A 19,058-nucleotide genomic window follows, 5' to 3' on the forward strand; every position below is an offset into this window, starting at 1 on the left:
GCTCAGAGCTAACGAGGCTGGCGTTAGGCGGTGACGTGGGCCTGTTTGAAGGATGCTGGAAGTCGCGGGCCTAGGTTGCATGGTGTGTGTCTGGGCTGCCTCCCAAACCGAGGTATGTGGCCCAGATCTGGCTAATGGACAGTTTCACCCAAGCTCTGTCCTGTTTCCAGCTGAGAGCTGCTACCTGCAGGTGCTGCTCGAGTCTGTCTCTGGTTCACCATAAGCCAAGGTTGGGTCTTCTCCCCCAAGGGCTCCTCCATTCCCTGAGACCTCCCTGTCTGGGGGTCCTGGCAGCATGCTATGGGAGGAGTCCTCCAGACATTTCCCTCACCCTCACCCCTCATACCCGTGACTCACCAAACCCTCTAGCCCTCTGGCTTTGTTGTTCTGCAAAATCCAACATTTCCTTTTCCTACCCCCGCCCAACCTGCCTAAGTTCAGATGTCCCCACTCCTCACCTCCATCATAAGGTAAGAACCTGAATTTGTTTTCCCACTTCCTTTTGGGCCTCACTCTTCTCCAAGTTCCCCAGTCACCTCCAGAATGACTTCTGAACATGCAGCCCTCAGGAGTCTCTCCGCCCTCCCCACTTTCCCCAACCCTGCAGTCAGCACTCCAGGGCTCTGGAGGCTGTACAGGTATGAGATGCAAAGAGCCTGTGGTTTAGGTGTGAGTGTGGTATGGGGGTGTGGAGGCAGCCCCGTCTGGCATGGCTGTGAGGGGGCAGTGGAAGACAGGCTGTCTGTGCTCCCATGATGGTCTGGGGCCCCCCTGGTCAGCCCACATGGCCCTTTGGGGGCTCCTGCTGCTACAGGGTGCTGGGCTGGGCGGAGGAAGAGCTGGCCATTGAGGATGGGCGCAGTGGCTCATGCCTGTAATCCCAGCACTTCGGGAGGCCCAGGCAGGTGGATTGCTTGAGCCCAGGAGTTCAAGACCAGCCTGGGCAACATGGTAAAACCCCGTCTTTACTGAAAACACAAAATTTAGCCAGGTGTGGTGGCACACGCCTGCTACTCTGGAGGCTGAGGCATGAGAATCGCTTGAACCAGGAGGTGGAGGTTGCAGTGAGCCAAAACCATGCCACTGCACTCCAGCCTGGGCAACAGAGTGAGGCTCGGTCTCAAAAAAAGAAAGAAAGAAAGAAAAAAAAAGCCGGCCATTCAGAAGGGAGCAGAAAGGGGCTCTTGGACAGGTATCCAGGGGAGGTGATGTCCCCACAGCCAGCCACTGACAAGCCCAAGATTGGCATCCATACTCAGGTTTGGTGTCTTTTTTTAAGAGATGGGATCTCACTATGTTGCCCAGACTCAACATGGGAGCTCAAACTCCTGGGCTCAAGCAATCCTCCTGCCCCAGCCTCCCGAGTAGCTGGGATTCCATGTGTGCACCACCACGCCAGTATTATGCTCAAGTTTGACCCCTCAAAGAAGCTGGTGTAATCCTCAGGCCGGAGCCTTCCAGAGCTTCTCTTGCCCCAGCCCTTGGCTGGACGTGACTCCAGCTTCAAGGCCCTGCCCTGGGAGATTCACCCCGGCTCTGAAATGTAGACTGAAGCTATCCAGACCCTCGGCAGGGAAGAGCTGGACTGACGGCCAGAGCACCTGAGTGCTCCGGGCAGTCCCTGGCCTTGTCCCTGCAACCTGTGAATTGCCAGAGTCTCTGTTCTGTTCTGGTGGGGGGGGGGGGGGCACACAGGATGACCCCCTCAGCTGCAGCTGCCCCTCGGTGTTCCCTGAGATGCCAGAGAGAAGACACTGGAGATGTTGGTGTAGGGGTGGGGGTGGGTCTGGAACTGTAGCTGCCCATTCACTGTGCTTGAGTCAGGGCCGTCACCCAGACTCCGGGACCCCTGTGGGTACAGTCAGTGACCATCAGTGCTCAGCCGTCTGGGAGCTCTTCCAAGGATCAGAGAGCACCCATCCCTGAGCCCCTAGGCAGCCCTTTGCAGTCTGGAGCCCCACTCTCCCCAGGGTGTCTGCAGAGCCCCACTCAGGCCAGAGCGGCCTGCAGTGGGGGTCACTTCAAAGAAGCATCACTTAAGACAGATTCACTTTTGTGGCTCTTTAGGGTATCACAGCAACAGCTGTGACAGGCTTGACAGCTCCAGGCCAGCTCAGTAATTGACGTGGCAGCCAGAACAATGCATCCCAAGGCCGGCTGGAGCTGGACCGATCATTATCTTGCAGCTGGGCCACAGTGGTAATGAGGCTGCCCTCCTGGCTGCCTGACTCCATTCCAGGGTGAAGAAGGACGTGCTGCCCACGTCTGCCCCTGGAGGGCCTGTCTCAGGGCTGGGCCAGTGGGTAGGGAGCACTTTTCCTGTAAACAGGCATGTGTTAGCACATTCTTGCACTGCTATAAATAAATACCTGAGACTGGGCAATTTATAAAGAAAAGAGGTTTCATTGGCTCACGGCTCTGCAGGCTGGACAGGAAGTGTGGCCCCAGCATCCACTTGGTTTGTTGGGCGGGGGGTGGGGTGCTCAAAGAGCTTTTACTCATGGCAGCAGGCAAGCGGGAGTGTACGTGTCACCTGGTGAAAGCAGGAACAAAGGGTGAGACTTGGGGGCAGGCTGTGCCACACTTCACAACAACCAGATCTCATGAGAATTCATTCACTATTACAGGGATGGCACCAAGCCATGAAGGATCCCCCCATGAGCCAAACAGCCCCCACCAGGACCCACCCCCAACACTGGGGATCACACTTCAACATGAGATTTGGGCTGGGACGAATGTCCAAACTACATCAAGACAGCCCCTTTATGGGGCCACCCCAGCCTCGGGCTCCAGCCTGACTCACTTGCTTCTATTTGCTGGTAACCCCACAATGGGAATTCACCATTATTTAGACCAAATGAGGTGCCTTCCTGCAGAGCTGGCTGCAGAGTGGTCACCACGTGCCATGTCAGCCAGACAAGAGGAGGCGTTGACATCCGTCCCATTTAACCCACCAGGCATGGTGCTGTGAGGTCATGGCTGCTGAGAGCCTGGGGTGGGATCCCGGTGGGCCCAGAAAATGGCAGCCTCCAGGCCCAGGCCCACTGCCTCTACCCCTCTTTCCCTGAGAAGTGCTGGTATCATGCCCCCACTGGCCCAGAAGAGCCACAGGTGGCTGAATGAGCTCCCACAGGCACGTCTGCCCCCCGCACCTCTGACCAGCCACCCCTGATCCCCTAATTCCCTCTCCTCCAACTGCCTTCTGGATGTCTGCACTTGGGAGACCTGTAGTCAGGTCTCCTCAAAGTCCACAGGGATCTGTCCTCCTGCGCAGGGAATAGCATCAGCATTCACCACTGCTAAAGTCAGAAGCCAGCGTCTCCCTCTGCAGTCAGCCAGTCCCAGGTCCTGCTGATGTAGTGGCGAGTTCAGGCCAACTTGTCCTGGCCCCCAAGGGCCCAGCCCCACATGACATCAGTAGTTTGAAATCTGCCATGATGGGATTTCAGACCACAGAAATCAGCAAACACTGCAAACCAGGCTGCTCCCCGCTCCCACTCCATCACCCAGAGAGTCAGGTGTTCAACATTTCCCAGCACACCCCCATCTCCCGAAATGTTCTTCAACTCTCCCTCCACTGTTTCATCATCCCCCGGGTCCAGGCCTCAAGAGTCTCATGCCTGGATAGTGACAGCAATCCCCTGACCAACCTTTCTGCTGTATCTTTGACTCCATCCCAGAATGGTCCTTAAATTCAAAATAACTCCACACCCTAAAGCTCTTTGAGACTCTCCTGGGCCTTAGGAGGTAAGGTCTAGTGTCTTTGCATGGCTGTAAAGCCTCTTTCTTGCCAGCCAGCCATCATGGTTGCCCTTCCTTCCCTCCCTCTCTCCTTCCCTCCCTCCCTCCCTCTCTCTTTCTTTCTCTTTCTTTCCCTTTCTTCCCCTCCCTCCCTCCCTCCCTCCCTTCCTTCCCTCCTTCCTTCCTTCCTCCCTTCCTCCCTTCTTCCTTCTTTCCTTTTTTCTTTTCTTTTGAGACAGGATCTCACTCCGTCACCCAGGCTGGAGTGCAGTGGTGCAATCATAGCTCACTGCAGCCTCTAACGCTTGGACTCAACTGATCCTCCCACCTGAGCCTTCTGAGCAGCTGGGACTACAGGTGCCCATCACTGTGCCCAGGCTAATTTTTCTCATTTTTTTAGAGATGGGGTCTCACTATGTTGTCCAGGCTGGTCTTAAACTTCTGGCCTCAAGTAATCCATCCATCTTGGCCTCCAAAGCAGTGGGATTAAAGGTGTAAACCACTGTACCTGGCCCTGCCTTTTCTTGACACTCTTCAGTCTCTGGACCCATCTCTTCATCCCAGGAGCCTTGCTTTCATGGTGGAAGGCCATGAAGCTCTGCCAGAAATGTCCTCATTACCCTCAGGTGCCAATTTATTGTCACGATCTTCAGGAGCTGTCACCTGCAACACTGAGCTAGCTAACATGTCAACTGTCCCACATTGCCTGCAAAGTCCTCCATGGCTGCCATCACACATGGAGTTGCTGGCCAGTGCCTCTCCTCCTTGCTAGACTGGAAGCTCCATGAGGGCAGGGGGCACACTATCCCATTCCTGGTTAAGACACTGTCATCAGTACCTAAGATGCTACTGGCCCGTATAGGTGCTCCATCAATGTGAAGTGAATGGATACATGGTGGCAGATGGCAGGATCATTCCGCATGGTGTGCTGCAAAGTGGAGGCCAGCCAGTTGGTCTTGCTGTCAACATCCCACGTGGGAAGCAGAGACAGGGCAAGCCAGGGAGTGACACGGGGTTGTGGGATAGGGCCACGCAGTTCGTTCTTTCCCATTTGCAGCAGCAACCACTAGCTCTGGCTTGTTCTTCCAGGCCCACATGTGTTGAAGAAAGACATGCAGCCAGGCACGGTGGCTTATGCCTGTAATCCCACCACTTTGGGAGGCTGATGCAGGAGGATCGCTTAAGGCCAGGAGTTGCTGGGCAACATAGTGAGACCTTGCCTCTATGAATTTTTTTTTTTTTGAGACAGAGTCTCACTCTGTGGTCCAGGCTGGAGTGCAGCGGCACAATCTCAGCTCACTGCAACCTCCACCTCCCAGGTTCAAGCAAGGCTCATGCCTCAGCCTCCTGAGTAGCTGGGATTACAGGTCTCCACCACCACACCGGCCAATTTTTGTATTTACTTAGTGGAGATGGGATTTCGTCATGTTGGCCAGGCTGGTCTTGAACTGCTGACCTCAGGTGATACACCCGCCTCAGCCTCCCAAATTGCTGGGATTACAGGCATGAGCCAGCACACCTGGCCAAAATATACATATATATATATTGTATAAAAATATGTACATATGTATATATTTTTTTAATTAGCTGGGCTTGGTGGTGCACACCTGTAGTCCCAGCTACTTGGGAGGCTGAAGTGGGAGGATCACTTGAACCCAGGAGTTCAGGATTATAGTGAGCCATGACCATGGCACTCCAGCATGGGCAACAGAGTGAGACACTGTCTCAAAAAAGAAAGGAAGGAAGGAAGTGGGGGAGGGAGAGAGGGAAAGGATACATAAAGGAAAGAAGAGGCATGATCTGCTGTAAGCCATGTGCCGTGGACTCCTAGAAACCACACAGGGATGTGCACACAACCACACACTCCCCACCCAGGGCACGCTACATCACACACACAGGAAGCAGGCACCTGTGCAGCACAAATGTGTGCTGTGGTGCGTTTCCTCGGCATGCCTGGTGTGACAGACCATAGGACATGCATACCTGATCCCATGCGACATGCACATGTGTAAGGGGTGATGCAGTGGGTGGCGCGGGTGTGCTGGGGTCACACACACCCTGAACACTGTAGAGGTCACTGCAGGCTCTGACCAAGGGATGCTGAGAAGCAGGAGCTGAGAATCCCTCCCTGTAGACAGGCAGGGCACCAGCTCAGGACTCCCCTTCCCAACCCACTCAGTGATGGGCAGGTGGGTAGATGTGGCACAGGCGGGACAGCTGTTGGGTTTGTAGACTGGCTAACCGGCTGACCGGCTGACTGACAGGCAGCTCTGATGCTCGACTCTCTGACAACTCCAAGGGAATTCATGGCCAAGGCTGAGCTGACAGGAACCACCCAGTTGAATCGTGGATCCTAATCATGAAGGCGAGGGAACAGAATCACTAAACAAAACAAGTGCGGTCAGAGCCGTCAGGCGCTCATCAGCCTGAGACAGGAAGATGCAGGCTCCGCTCCTCTGCAGATGCACCCCAGCGTCGCTGCGCTGGGGGCAGGAGCTGCGCTGCGGGAGATTCAGCCCCTGCAAAGGGAACCAGGTGATCAGCATGCCAGGAGCAGCTGACTTTCAACCAACGGGCTCTGGCTCTGCCCCGCTTCGTGCCCCATTTGGTGTGCACATTTGTGGATTTGCAAGATGCATATGTTTGGCACATTTTACCGATGAATTTTTAGCCCATTTTACCAATGAAACAGGTTCAGCAAGGTCAAGGCACTTGTCCAAGGTCACACAGCAGTGGGTGTGTGCGCTTAGTTTTCTCTCTTTTTTTTTTTTTTTTTTGAGATGGAGCCTTGCTCTGTTGCCCAGTCTGGAGTGCAGTGGCACGATCTCGGCTCACTGCAATCTCTAACCTCCACTTCCCAGGTTCAAGTGATTCTCCTGCCTCAGCCTCCAGAGTAGCTGAGATTACAGGCGCCCACCATCATGCCTGGCTAATTTTTGTGTTTTTAGTAGAGACGGTTTCACCACGTTGGCCAAGTTCCTGACCTCAGATGATCTGCCCGCCTCAGTCTCCCAAAGTGCTAGAATTACAAGTGTAAGCCACCATGCCTGGCCTGTCTTCTAATTTTTGATGTGCTAAGCCTGCATTAAAAACTACAACTCCACATGGACCCTCCAGGGTGGTCCTCCGCATGGTCCACCGAGGGAGGGAGTAAGCCTTTGCTCTGGTCTGAGCCAAAGGTCACTGTGACTGAGTTTGATCATCTCAGAGCCTAGGGGAAGAAGCCCCCCACCCAGAGGCCGAAGCCAGAGGAGAGAGGCCAGTGCATGACCAGTCTGATGCAGCTCTCCAGCGTGTCTGGCCTGACTGCTGCCTCCCCTCGAAGTCCACACTCTGACCACAGAGCTGTCATCAGGGCCCAGGAACAGCCCGCACCTGTGCTGGGGCAGCCCTGCCACCTGGAACCCCACGTACCTGTCCCATGTCCTAGGGCAGCAGGTGGCCGTGACTGTGACAGAGGCTGGTCTCCAGGCTGTGCCCTGGGGACCCAGCAGAGAATGTAAGAAGTTGGATTTTCCCATGAACACAGGTGAGAATTGAAGCCCTTGGGTGAGGCTTTTTTCCGGGCGTTCTGTGCCCACGAGTCCAGGCTGCCCGCTCATTGCTGCATGTGTTGAAACTTCAGTTTTGCATCTAATTTGCATATGAACAGCCTGCCTCAGATGGAGGATGCAGTTCACAATGAGGCAGTCAGAGGCCCATGGGGACAATGTGCCCCTCAGCCCTGGGGCAGTGGAGACCTCACAAGGGCAGAGCCTGAGCCGGTGGGAGAGGAGCCAGAGAAGGTGTGGCCCGATCCCAAAGCAGGCCCCGGCCTGGCGTACTGTGGATGGTGAAAGGAGCTGGCAGAGCCAGGCTTCATGGCCACCCAGCCAGGGCTGGGGGTGGACAGACTCCTCCAGTGGGATTGCCCCTGTCTGCATCTAGCCAGGGGGGGCTGGCACCTGCTGCCCAGATGCGCGGGCCCTTGCCAGCTGGGCGGCTCCAGCCAGAACCCTGAACCCAGCTTCTGGGAAGCCCCATACCCTTCCTCATGTCCAAGGCCAGCTCTCAGTCCAGAAAGCACCAGCCTTTCCACAGGCATTGATGGGCATTGTGCCAGAATGACACAGATGGACATGACACAGGCCCTGCCCCAAACACACCGAGAACCAACAACCCTTCACTACTGATCAGCAGGCGATCTAAACCAGCAGACGAGCTGTTTCTTCACCTCCTTCAGGCTATCCTGCCCTGTCTTCAGAACATCCAGCTGGGCGTGGTGGCTCATGGCTGTAATCCCAGCACTTTGCGAGGCCGAAGTGGGAGGATCATTTGAGCCCAGGAGTTCAAGACTGCAGTGAGCCAGAATCATGCCACTGCACTCCAGCCTGGGTGACTGAGCAAGACTTTGCCTCTTCAAACAACAAACAAAAAAACACCCTTAAAGCCCCATGAGATCACATGAGACCCTGTCTGTACTGGGTCAAATTGGGTGCCGCCCCACCCTCAAAAAATGCTCAATCCCAGCTCCCTGTGCTTGTAAACTGTGAACTTGTAGGGTCTTTGCAGATGTAATCAAGTTGAGGCCACTAGAGTGGGCCCTTTTTAAAAACATTTTATTTCCATAGGTTTCTGGGGAACAGGTGGTGTTTGATTACATGAGTAAGTTCTTTAGTTAGCGGTGATTGGTGAGATTTTGATGTACCCATAACTGGAGCAGTGTACACTGCACACAATTTGTAGTTTTTTATCCTTCACCCCCTTCCCACCCTTTCCCCGAGTCCCCAAAATCCACTGTATCATTCTTATGCCTTCGCATCCTCATAGCTCAGCTCCCACTTATGAATGAGAACATACAATGTTTGGTTTTCCATTCCTGAGTTATTTCACTTAGAATAATAGTCTCCAGTCTCACCCAGGTGGCTGCGAATGCCATTAATTCATTCCTTTTTATGGCTAAGTACTATTCCATCATATATATATATATATATATATATATATATATATATATATATATATATATATATATAAAATCAGAGTTTCTTTATCCACTCGTTGATGGATGGGCATTTGGGTTGGTTGAGTGGGCCCTATTTTAATATGACTGGTGTCCTTATAAGAAGAGGAGAAGAGACACACGTGTGCAACAGCTGTGTGAAGACGAAGCAGAGATTGATCTTCTGTTGCTGCAAGCCAAGGAATGCCTGGGCTGTCGAAAGCTGGAAGAGTCGAGGAAGCATCAGCCCCCACCCAAGAGGCAGGGGAAGGAGTGTGACCCTGCTGGCACCTTCATTTCAGACATCTAGCCTTCGGAACTGTGAGAGAACACATTTTTGTCATTTTAAGCCTCCCAGTTTGGGATACTTTGTTACAGCAGCTGCAGGAACAAACCAAGGCATCTCCCCTGATGGTTAATTATATACGTCACCTTGCCTAGGCCATGGTGCCGCAGGGTTTAGACAAATGCCAGTCTTTGTGTGTGTGTGTGTGTGTGTGTGTGTGTGTGTGTGTGTGTGTGTTTGTGTGTGACAGAGAGAGAGAGAGAGACGGAGTCTCACTCTGTTGCCAGGTTAGAGTGCAGTGGCGCGATCTCCGCTCACTGCAACCTCTACCTCCTGGGTTTAAGCGATTCTCCTGCCTCAGCCTTTCGAGTAGCTGGGATTACAGGCACACGCCACCATGCCCAGCTAATTTTTGTGTTTTTAGTAGAGACGAGGTTTCACCATGTTGGCCAGGATGGTCTTGATCTCTTGTGGTCTCGCGATCCACCCGCCTTAGCCTCCAAAGTGCTGGGATTACAGTTGTGAGCCACCACGCCCGGCCAGGAAGGCATTTTTTAGATGTGATTTGCTGTAAAATGTGTAGCCTTTGAGTAGAGGAAATGACCTTCCACAATGTGGGTGGGCTTCATCCAATTAGTTGTAGGCCTGAAGAGAAAAGAGTGAAGTTCCCCAAGTAGGAGGGAGTCTCGGACCTCCTTCCCATGCAAGCTGCAGCAGCAGGTCTTCCCTGGGTCTCCGGCCTGCTGGCAGAGTTTAGATTGCCAGCCCCCAGAATCACATGAGCCAGTTTCTTAAAATCAACCCCTCTCGCTCTCTCCTCTCTCTCTCTCTTCTTCTTCCTTCTCCTCTCCTTTCCTCCTTCTCTCCTCTCCCTGTCTCGCTTCCCTCTCTCCTTCTCCCCTCCTCCACCTCTACCTCTCCCTTCCCTCTCTCTTTCTCTCCGTCTCTTTCCCGCCTCCATATAAATCACCTGTGGGCTCTCTGTCTCTCTGATAACCCTAACTAGGATGCCCCCACCCCATTCAGAACCCTTCATACTTCCCATGGAGTGGAGCCTGGCATTTCCCTCAGGCCTCTCTCCCCCGACCCGCCCACCTTCTCTCCTGCCAGCACCCTGCACTCGGGGCAGGCCATCTGTAGCTCAGCACTGCACTGTGAGGTCAGGTGCGTGACCAGCTGTGGGGCTGCCCCAGGGCTCGGAGGCCTTTCTTGTGTGCACCTTAGGTGTGGGAGCTGCTTCTTCCTAGTGGGGGCATGGAAGCAGCAGGGCAGAGGCCGGCAGCCTGGGCTGTCTGGGACAACAGTGTTCATCCCACCAGATGCCACTGTAAGGAGTCCAGGTGGAGCCGAAGCTCAGAATCCGGGTACTGCACGTGCTGAGGACCAAGACGCAGTCAGGACCTTGCCTTCAGGGAACTCCCCACCCCCAGTCGGGCCAGCCTGAGCCAAGAGAAGCAGCCAAAAGCCCTGGAGGCTCCCTGGCCTGTTGGGCAATGGAAGTGGACATGGAGTGGACAGCGCCAATGGGTGTGGGGCAACCTGCCAGCAGACTCAGCCACCAGAAGCCCCGGGCACATGGAAACACGGCCACACAAACGGCCCCATCAGGAAATCCCAAAAGACCAAGAAGCATGACTCAAACTCCACCACAGACAGGGACCTGGGACTGGCATGGCTGCTCCTGCCCTCCTTCCCCAGTTATCTCCCATGCCTGTACCTCTGCAGATTTGACTCCTTAAGGACAGTCGCAGTGATGGGAGTGGCGGGACACTCCCATCATCGCCCATCAGGGCTCGGGGCTGGGACATGAGCAGCCAATGCAGCCGTCACTCTCCCAAGAGTGAGCCACCTGGGGCTGGGGGAGGCCAAGGGCTCATTCGAGGCGCTTGGGTCCTGTCCTCACCTGTCAGTGCTGCCTGTCTACAGGGCCTGACCAAAAGGCTGCTCCCCAGTTACCACCCTCCATGGCTCCTGGGCAGTGGGGATTGGGGCTTTTGTGTGGCACCCTGCAGGTCTTCCTCCTGTGAGCCTAGAGAGGAGCAGGCAAGAGACCCTTCTCCTTGGACATGCTGGTATAGCCTCCTCCCCAACTCTGCCCCAAACCCAGACCTGATGACTAAGAAACTGGCCTCACACACTCATCAGCCTCTGCCTCTCCTCAATCAGGAGGCTTTTCAGCTAAACGCTGAGAACTTCAGCCAATGAAGAGTTCACACCGTGGAACACATTTGGCAGTGCCCATAACTCACGCCTTGTTTATTCTCACCGATGCTCTTATCATAGCGCATGTGTTCCAGCCACTCCACACATGTCATCTGTCCAGAAAGAGAAAGTGCTTGTTTATTTCTTACTGTGCGGGGGGATGGAGCTCCCTTACAGATTGTGAACCTTATATTGAAAGGAGAAGAGAGGTAACTCAAGACACCGAAAGTGGGGTGTGCGTGGTTGGTCTTGGATTCTGTCGCAGGGGTGGAGGTGGGGAGGCAGGGAAGGTGCGTGGCAGCATTGGTGGCGTTGGATGGAAGAAGAGGTGGGTTGTGGCTGGAGTTGCTCTGCAAGGCCACTGATGTTATCTAGAATGTACGTTTTATTTGGGGGCTTGAGAGGGGCTGGAGGTGGTTATACTGAGGCCAAAACTCCTTCCCACCCATAAGTGCCCCCCACGGCACTGGTACCACTGACCCCTGGTGGCAAACCTTCCTCATCCTCGTGAGCCCTTAGCTGTCCTTCCCTGAGCATTGATGGAGCTGTCCAGGGTCCTGACGTGCAGCCCACTTGGGGATGTGCGGACCCCTGCCCCAGGATACCTAAGGTTTCTCCTGGTTTTCACTTGCCCAGAGCCAGCAGTGGTCTTTGCTTCAGCCTTTATCTGACTGGTGCATGGAAGAGCAGTTTTCTTCCTAGTGGGGACGCTAGGTTCATGGCAAAGGGGAGGTCCCTTTAGATTTCCTTCATTACGTTTCTTCTTTATTCGAAAGTGAACTTGTAGCCAGGTATGGTGGCTCGCACCTATAATTCCAGCCCTTTGGGAGGCCGAGGCAGGAGGACTGCTTGAGGCCAGGTGTTTGAGACCAGCCTGGACAACATAGCAAGACCCCATCTCTATTTCTAAAATAAATGTAAATTTTTTTTCTTTTTCTTTATTTTATTTTATTTTTTTGAGACAAAGTCTCACTCTGTTGCTCAGGCTGTAGTGCAGTGGTGTGATCTCAGCTCACTGCAATCTCTGCCTCCTGGGTTCAAGTAATTTTCATGTCTCAGCCTACTGAATAGCTGGGATAACAGGCATGCACCACCACACCCAGCTGATTTTTTTGTATTTTTAGTAGAGATCGGGTTTCACTATATTGGCCAGGCTAGTCTTGAACTCCCGGACTCAAGTGATCAGCCCACCTCAGCCTCCCAAGTGCTGGGATGACAGGCATGAGCCACCGTGCCCAGCAGTAAATTTTAAAAAATGTTAAAGTGAGCTTGTGGGGATAGGTCTAATCTTTGCCTGATAAGCTGCCATAAGTCTAAGGGCTGGGAATAGCTTATGGCAAACTCAGGCTCTACTTAAGATGTTACTGATCTCTCTTATTCTCCACAAGGCAATTTTTCCTTTCAAAGGAGGAAGTTGCAGGCAGGTTGGCTTTATGGACACATGTAAACAGGAAATCAGGAGACTCGCCCAGCCCCAGGCTTTGTCTAGAAGGAACTTCTCCTCTAGTTAATGCCAAGGGCTCTAGCTCAGCAAGCATTAGAGTGGGACAGCCCCAGGAGCTTAGGCTCAGAGTCCAGAGGTCCAGGAGACAGTGTCCCCCTGTCCAGTCCTCACAGGTAAAATGGAACAGGACCACAGCCCACTGCCCTCCGAGGCTGTGGGGACAGTGCCAGTGGGAGGTCATGGCCTTAGGGGCTGCAACCTCAACAAGCACATGGCCTTCCATCTTCCCCCTGACTGGCAGGATCCCTTTTGGAAGTGGCTTCTCAGCCCCACTCTTGGCCAAATCTGGCATGACTCATTTGCTCCAGAAAAGGAATATATAAGCACCGTCACACCTTGACGAGATGACAGGAGTGATAAGCAGAGTGATTTCCCATATCTGAGACTCTGAGGAGGAGAGGTGGTTTAGCAGAGCCAGCTGCCATAACCAGAAGAAAATAATTAAGGAAATCTGGCAGAGTAGAGGAAAACCAACTGGTGCAGCGGGTCCCTTCTAGTGAAGGGAGCTGTCATCATCAGCTGCGGGAGAGAAAGGAGCTCTGGAGGCTCGTGCTGGGACAGCTGCAGTAATGATGGGATGGGGAAGAGGAGGGGGTGGCTGTCAAGGAGGGAAATAGACTCTGGGGATGGCAGGGGGTGGCAATGAGCAGCTTGATTCTAAAGACTCCTCTCTTAGGCCAGGCACCTGCTACTTACACCCCACACCCTGAAGGGTGCAGCCAGGTCTACTTGGAGCTTCCCCTCAGTCTCCAGGGAAGAGTCTAGAAGGCCTGTTTCAAAGATCCCCCACATGCGCGCATGTACACATAAGCTTGGGAGTGCCCAGGAAGATGGGGACACTCTGCCCTTTGCCCAGGGGAGAGCATACCCTTGTTCCCAGCCCAAAGGGACAAGCGGAAGAAAGATGAAGTGTGTCCGAGTTCTGCCTGCATTTCTACCTCTCTTGGGACTTGAGGAAGGTTCGGGCAAGCTCAGGGAATTCAGGCTTTCCATTCCAGGGCTGACCTTGCATCTCCTTCCTGGCCTGCTAATGACTGAAGGAGACGTGCGGGCACGGCCTCAGCCTTAGGCTGTCTGGGTGGCTGAGTCTGTAAAACTGGACCCCATGGAGAAATCCACAGAATCTCTGGCTCAGGGAAGACCTGGATATCCCTTCACCAGCTGGGCTCCTGCCACTGGACCTCTGCCCAGGACATGGAGACAGCCAGGAAAGTGGTGGGACACTGGAACCCCCCTCCCGCAGGCAGCAGCCAGGATTTGCTCAGGTGTGGTCGGGCACGGTGCCCCGGCGCGCCAGCCAGAAGATCCAGCTCTCTCCTTAAGGGATAGCTGGCTCTGATGGTGACCATGGCTTTTGGCAGAGCCTCAGGACAAAAATGTCCACCCACATGGTACCGGAACAGAAAGAGCCCCTGATTCCTCGGTGGCCAGGTAGGGACTGGGGAAGGAGGCTCCAGCTTCTAAATAGATTCCCCCCAAAGGGAATCTCCTTGTCCTCCTGCGACTTTCCCCCAAAGCAGAACAAATGAGGTATGACACAGAATATTCTGCTCTGGCCAAAGGTTCACCTCACCAGAGCTTGCTTCTTAGGTGAGCCCAGCCCAGCCATGGGCCTCCTTGGTAGGCAGAGGGGGCGTTCCAGAGCATGGCCATTGATGCACTGGTCTCTCTCTGTCTTCCTGAGGTCATCAGTAAGTTAACACTGGACAATTACCCTCTACCTGGGCGCTGCTTAGGGCTTTGGGGGAGACCAGGGCGAGCAAGATATGCTTAGCTCACCCCAGAACTCCAGAGCCAGCTGAGAAGGCCAAGATCACAAAGCAAATGCCCAGGTTAGGGAACTTCCTGTAGCAAGAGGAGAAGAAGCACGTTCCATTCCTAGGCCTGGTGTGTGCAAAGGTGTGGGTGTGAATATGTCATATTCCAAGCATGGAGAATCCACAGTGGCCAGAACTGGGGCATGGCTGATGGGGTGTGGAGAGAGGGTGGATCGAGCTTTCTGAAGGGTCCTTTCCCTGTGACTTAATGACATGGTGGGGTGCAGGAGGAGGTGGCCTGTGAGAGTCCTGGCTGCTCCACAGGGCAGGTGTGGGCACACCTGGGCAGGGTGCCTTTCCAGACCTTGTAGATCACATCAGGAGGCAGGCGTGATGCAGAGAAGAGAGCCTCAGCTGCGAGCCAGTGGGACCACATGTTTGCTGCATCCCCATTTTCTGCATGGGTAGGGGATGGAGGGGTTCCAGCACTGAGCCATGCCCTAAGCTGCCTTTCCCTAGAGCCTACCCCAAGATCCCTCCAGCCTGGATGTCCACAGCCAGCAGCCCATAAGCAGTTCCCTGGAAGCCATGTGGCAGATCCGCTAATACTGTCCTCTCCTCTGTTTGCTTTTCAGGAATAAAGTTCAACATCAGGCCAAGGCAGCCCCACCACGTAAGTTCTGAGAGTCAGATAAATCTCAGTGCACCCAGCCCCTGGGAAACTGGGGAGGGCTGGGAAGAAAATTAGGAGCTCACATTGAATCCATTCTTGGAAAGAAAAATGTGTCCAGCCTTTCCCAGGAGCCTTGGGAACAAAGCCCAGGGCTCTGGACCCATGAATTTTCCCTTCCTTGTTAGAAGGCTTCTTTGCACGGTGCTAATAGAGGCCGTAAATCTGAGCCTGCCTGCAGGCCACCTATTCCCGCCACCCTCGCCCAGGCCAGGTTCCTGGGAGGACCGCGCCATCTTGTGGCCGAAATGACACTTACACCTCAGCGGGAGGGAGGCCTTTGGGTGCTGGGCCAGGGCTCAGACCGGAGGGGTCTCACCTACAGGGTCAGCCTGTCTCCCTCATCTGAGAGGGACAGGAACCCCAGCCGTGGTGAGAGTCTGACCTGTGTGGCCCTCAGTGCCCAGCTGTCCTTTCCACTCAGATAACCACTTCTCTTCTTGCCCCAGGACCTCCCACCAGGCGGCTCCCAGGATGGTGACTTGAAGGAACCCACAGAGAGGGTCACTCGGGACTTATCCAGTGGGGCCCCGAGGGGTCGCAACCTGCCAGCGCCTGACCAGCCTCAAACCCCGCTGCAGAGGGGGACCCGTCTGCGGCTCCGCCAGCGCCGTCGCCGTCTGCTCATCAAGAAAATGCCAGCTGCGGCGACCATCCCAGCCAACAGCTCGGACGCGCCCTTCATCCGGCCGGGACCCGGGACACGGGATGGCCGCTGGGTCAGCCTGCACCGGAGCCAGCAGGAGCGCAAGCGGGTGATGCAGGAGGCCTGCGCCAAGTACCGGGCGAGCAGCAGCCGCCGGGCCGTCACGCCCCGCCACGTGTCCCGTATCTTCGTGGAGGACCGCCACCGCGTGCTCTACTGCGAGGTGCCCAAGGCCGGCTGCTCCAATTGGAAGCGGGTGCTCATGGTGCTGGCCGGCCTGGCCTCGTCCACTGCCGACATCCAGCACAACACCGTCCACTATGGCAGCGCTCTCAAGCGCCTGGACACCTTCGACCGCCAGGGTATCTTGCACCGTCTCAGCACCTACACCAAGATGCTCTTTGTCCGCGAGCCCTTCGAGAGGCTGGTGTCCGCCTTCCGCGACAAGTTTGAGCACCCCAACAGCTACTATCACCCGGTCTTCGGCAAGGCCATCCTGGCCCGGTACCGCGCCAATGCCTCTCGGGAGGCCCTGCGGACCGGCTCTGGAGTGCGTTTTCCCGAGTTCGTCCAGTACCTGCTGGACGTGCACCGGCCCGTGGGGATGGACATTCACTGGGACCATGTCAGCCGACTCTGCAGCCCCTGCCTCATCGACTACGATTTCGTAGGCAAGTTCGAGAGCATGGAGGACGATGCCAACTTCTTCCTGAGCCTCATCCGCGCGCCGCGGAACCTGACCTTCCCCCGGTTCAAGGACCGGCACTCGCAGGAGGCGCGGACCACAGCGAGGATCGCCCACCAGTACTTCGCCCAACTCTCGGCCCTGCAACGGCAGCGCACCTACGACTTCTACTACATGGATTACCTGATGTTCAACTATTCCAAGCCCTTTGCAGATCTGTACTGAGGGGCGCCGCAGCTGGCCGGGGCCGCCCTGCCCCCGTCACTCACCTGTGCTCCCGGGCATCCTCCTGTCCCTGGCTCCTCATCCCGGGAGCAACAGGGCTCTGAGGACGTGAGGAGCCATCGCTGTGGGAGGCAGCAGGCCCTGGGTGGGGGGCAGAGGCACCCAGCCTTGGATGGGGACCCCAGCCCCTGGCCTGTACCTGTTTCCTCATTCCTTGGCTGAGGGAGAGGCTGAGAACTGGGCAGACACCCCTGGAGCTCAGCCGACAGTTTCGATGAGCAGGGAAGTCTGAGGCCCAGAGGACGGGGGCCCCAGCGGTAAGGGATGTCCCGCACTCCCTTAGCCATTGCCTTGGACCAAACCACGTGGTTTGCAGCTTTTCTACGAGCCAGGGGGGAGGTTCCCTTGGATTAAGGTTCCAAATAAAGCACACGGTTTCCAGAGCAGCGGTGTGTACTTTGTGGTGGCGTGGGAGCACGTGGACCCTGGGCTGGGCTTTCTGGGGCTCTTTCTGCCTTCCCAGGGCAGCTTGAGCCAGGTGCTGCAGGCCCCACTGCAGAGAAGTCCAGTTCAGGAGCAGCTTCGTGGGAGGAGAGCACAAAGGACCCAGCGGCTCTCAGCCAGGACCTGCAGGCGTCTGAGGCTAGGTAGCAGTCAACTGGCGTGCTTCCGTCTCAGTCCTGGCACATTAATCCTGAAAGGAAAAGATAGGCCTGTTCCTATGGGGGCCTCCTGGGGTGTCTTCTTATCAGTGCACCTTGCAGGGGCCTCTGGGGACTGCCAGAGCAGTAGCCAGCTCTCCAGGCAAGCTGCCAATCAGGGCTGAGGCCGGAGCCAGGGGGCACGGGGCATGCATCTCGGTGGGTGTGGTACACCCAGCAGGAAGCAAGGCTGTCCCTGGCTTTCTGCACCTCTGAGCCAAGCAGGACTCTGGCCTGAGGCTGTCATCTGCAGACACTCACCCTGATCCCTGGCCCCACTCACCCTGATCCCTGGCCCCACTCACCTGACAAAACCACCTCAGGGCTGTCAGGATGCACATGCTCTGGAGGAGGAGAGGAGAAGCCATAGAGGAAACTTCTCCAAAAGCATACATGTTCACACCAGAGAGGGCTCCAGAAGTGTCAGTAGTCAATGTGGTTCTGGGAAGGTCTGGGAGGAGGTGTTTGTTGGAGTGTTGAGTGTGGGCATGAGTGTGGCTGCATTTGGGTTTTGTTTGTGATGGGAAGGGCTGCCTGACTCTGGAGTCTCTGCCCTCTGTCAGCCTGTCTGCAGGAGCCTCTGCATACCCTCCTGGGTCATTCTGTGGGTTGCTCTGTGGGCCCTCCCAGGAGGCTGCCCTCTGTCTGTCCCCATTTGCTAGGGGAGATGCTGCTGATTCTCCACATGGAGGTGCCACTGGATCCCTGGGTGGACCCCCAGGTGGAGGCCCTGCTGATTCCCAGGTGGAGGAACTGCTGGATCCCCAGGTAGAGGAACTGCTGGATCCCCAGGTAGAGGAACTGCCGGATCCCCAGGTAGAGGACCTGCTGGATCCCCAGGTAGAGGAACTGCCGGATCCCCAGGTAGAGGAACTGCCGGATCCCCAGGTAGAGGAACTGCTGGATCCCCAGGTAGAGGAACTGCTGGATCCCCAGATGGAGGAAATGCTGGATCCCCAAGTGGAGGAATTGCTGATCCCCAGGTGGAGGAGCTGCTGGATCCTCAGTTGGAGGCGCTCCTGTATTACTAGTTGGAGGTGCTTCTGGAATCTCCCCAGGCTCACACCAGCCTGAGCTGCTCCATCTCCTTTTCTGCCTCCATCTTGGACCCTGGAACCTTGCAAAGGGGAACAAGGCACTGAGCCTTCCTCCTGCCCCTTTGGGGTAACATCCATCCAGGAGATCTGAGAAGCAGGGAGACCTCCCTCGGGTTCCAGCTGGAAGCGGCTTGGACCATCCGACGGAAGTGACCCAGAGGGGCAGGGAAGAGGCTGTGGTCAGGGCCTGGGGAACTCTTGGGACCCGTGAAAGCTGAGACAGCAGACGCTGAGGGGCCCAGAAAGCCAGAGCAGCTGCCCTGCACCTTGGCCACGACCAGGGTCCATGTGAGAGGAGACAGGGAAGTGCCCGGCTGAGGACAACCTAAAAAGAGGTGCCCTGGGTCCCGGTGCTCAAACATGAGACCACGTTCATGTGCAGGAAAGTGTCCCTGGTCATGGGTGCATTTGGTGAAGCCAGAGGCAGTGCCCCTATGGCATCTGCTCAGCAGGGAACACCTGAACTCTCCGCTGACGCAGCATCTGGGAGCAGCTTGGAGACAGTG

At 55.5% G+C, this 19,058-nt stretch overlaps 1 protein-coding gene across 3 annotated transcripts in view; it reads left to right on the forward strand.

Moving 5' to 3' along the window:
* Positions 1–17,200, forward strand: part of CHST8 (carbohydrate sulfotransferase 8) — a 152,189-nt gene extending 134,989 nt beyond the window's left edge. For all 3 annotated transcript variants that reach the window (XM_055368906.2, XM_055368909.2, XM_055368908.2), the window contains exons 3-4: positions 15,104–15,141; positions 15,648–17,200. In XM_055368906.2, coding sequence (XP_055224881.1) covers positions 15,104–15,141; positions 15,648–16,754 — 1,145 coding nt within the window. In that variant the 3' untranslated portion in view covers positions 16,755–17,200. The remainder of the gene's footprint in view (positions 1–15,103; positions 15,142–15,647) is intronic.
* The last annotated feature ends 1,858 nt before the right edge of the window (positions 17,201–19,058 follow it).

Source organism: Gorilla gorilla, chromosome 20 (genome assembly GCF_029281585.2).
Source record: "Gorilla gorilla gorilla isolate KB3781 chromosome 20, NHGRI_mGorGor1-v2.1_pri, whole genome shotgun sequence".
Classification (NCBI taxonomy): Eukaryota; Metazoa; Chordata; class Mammalia; order Primates; family Hominidae; genus Gorilla; species Gorilla gorilla.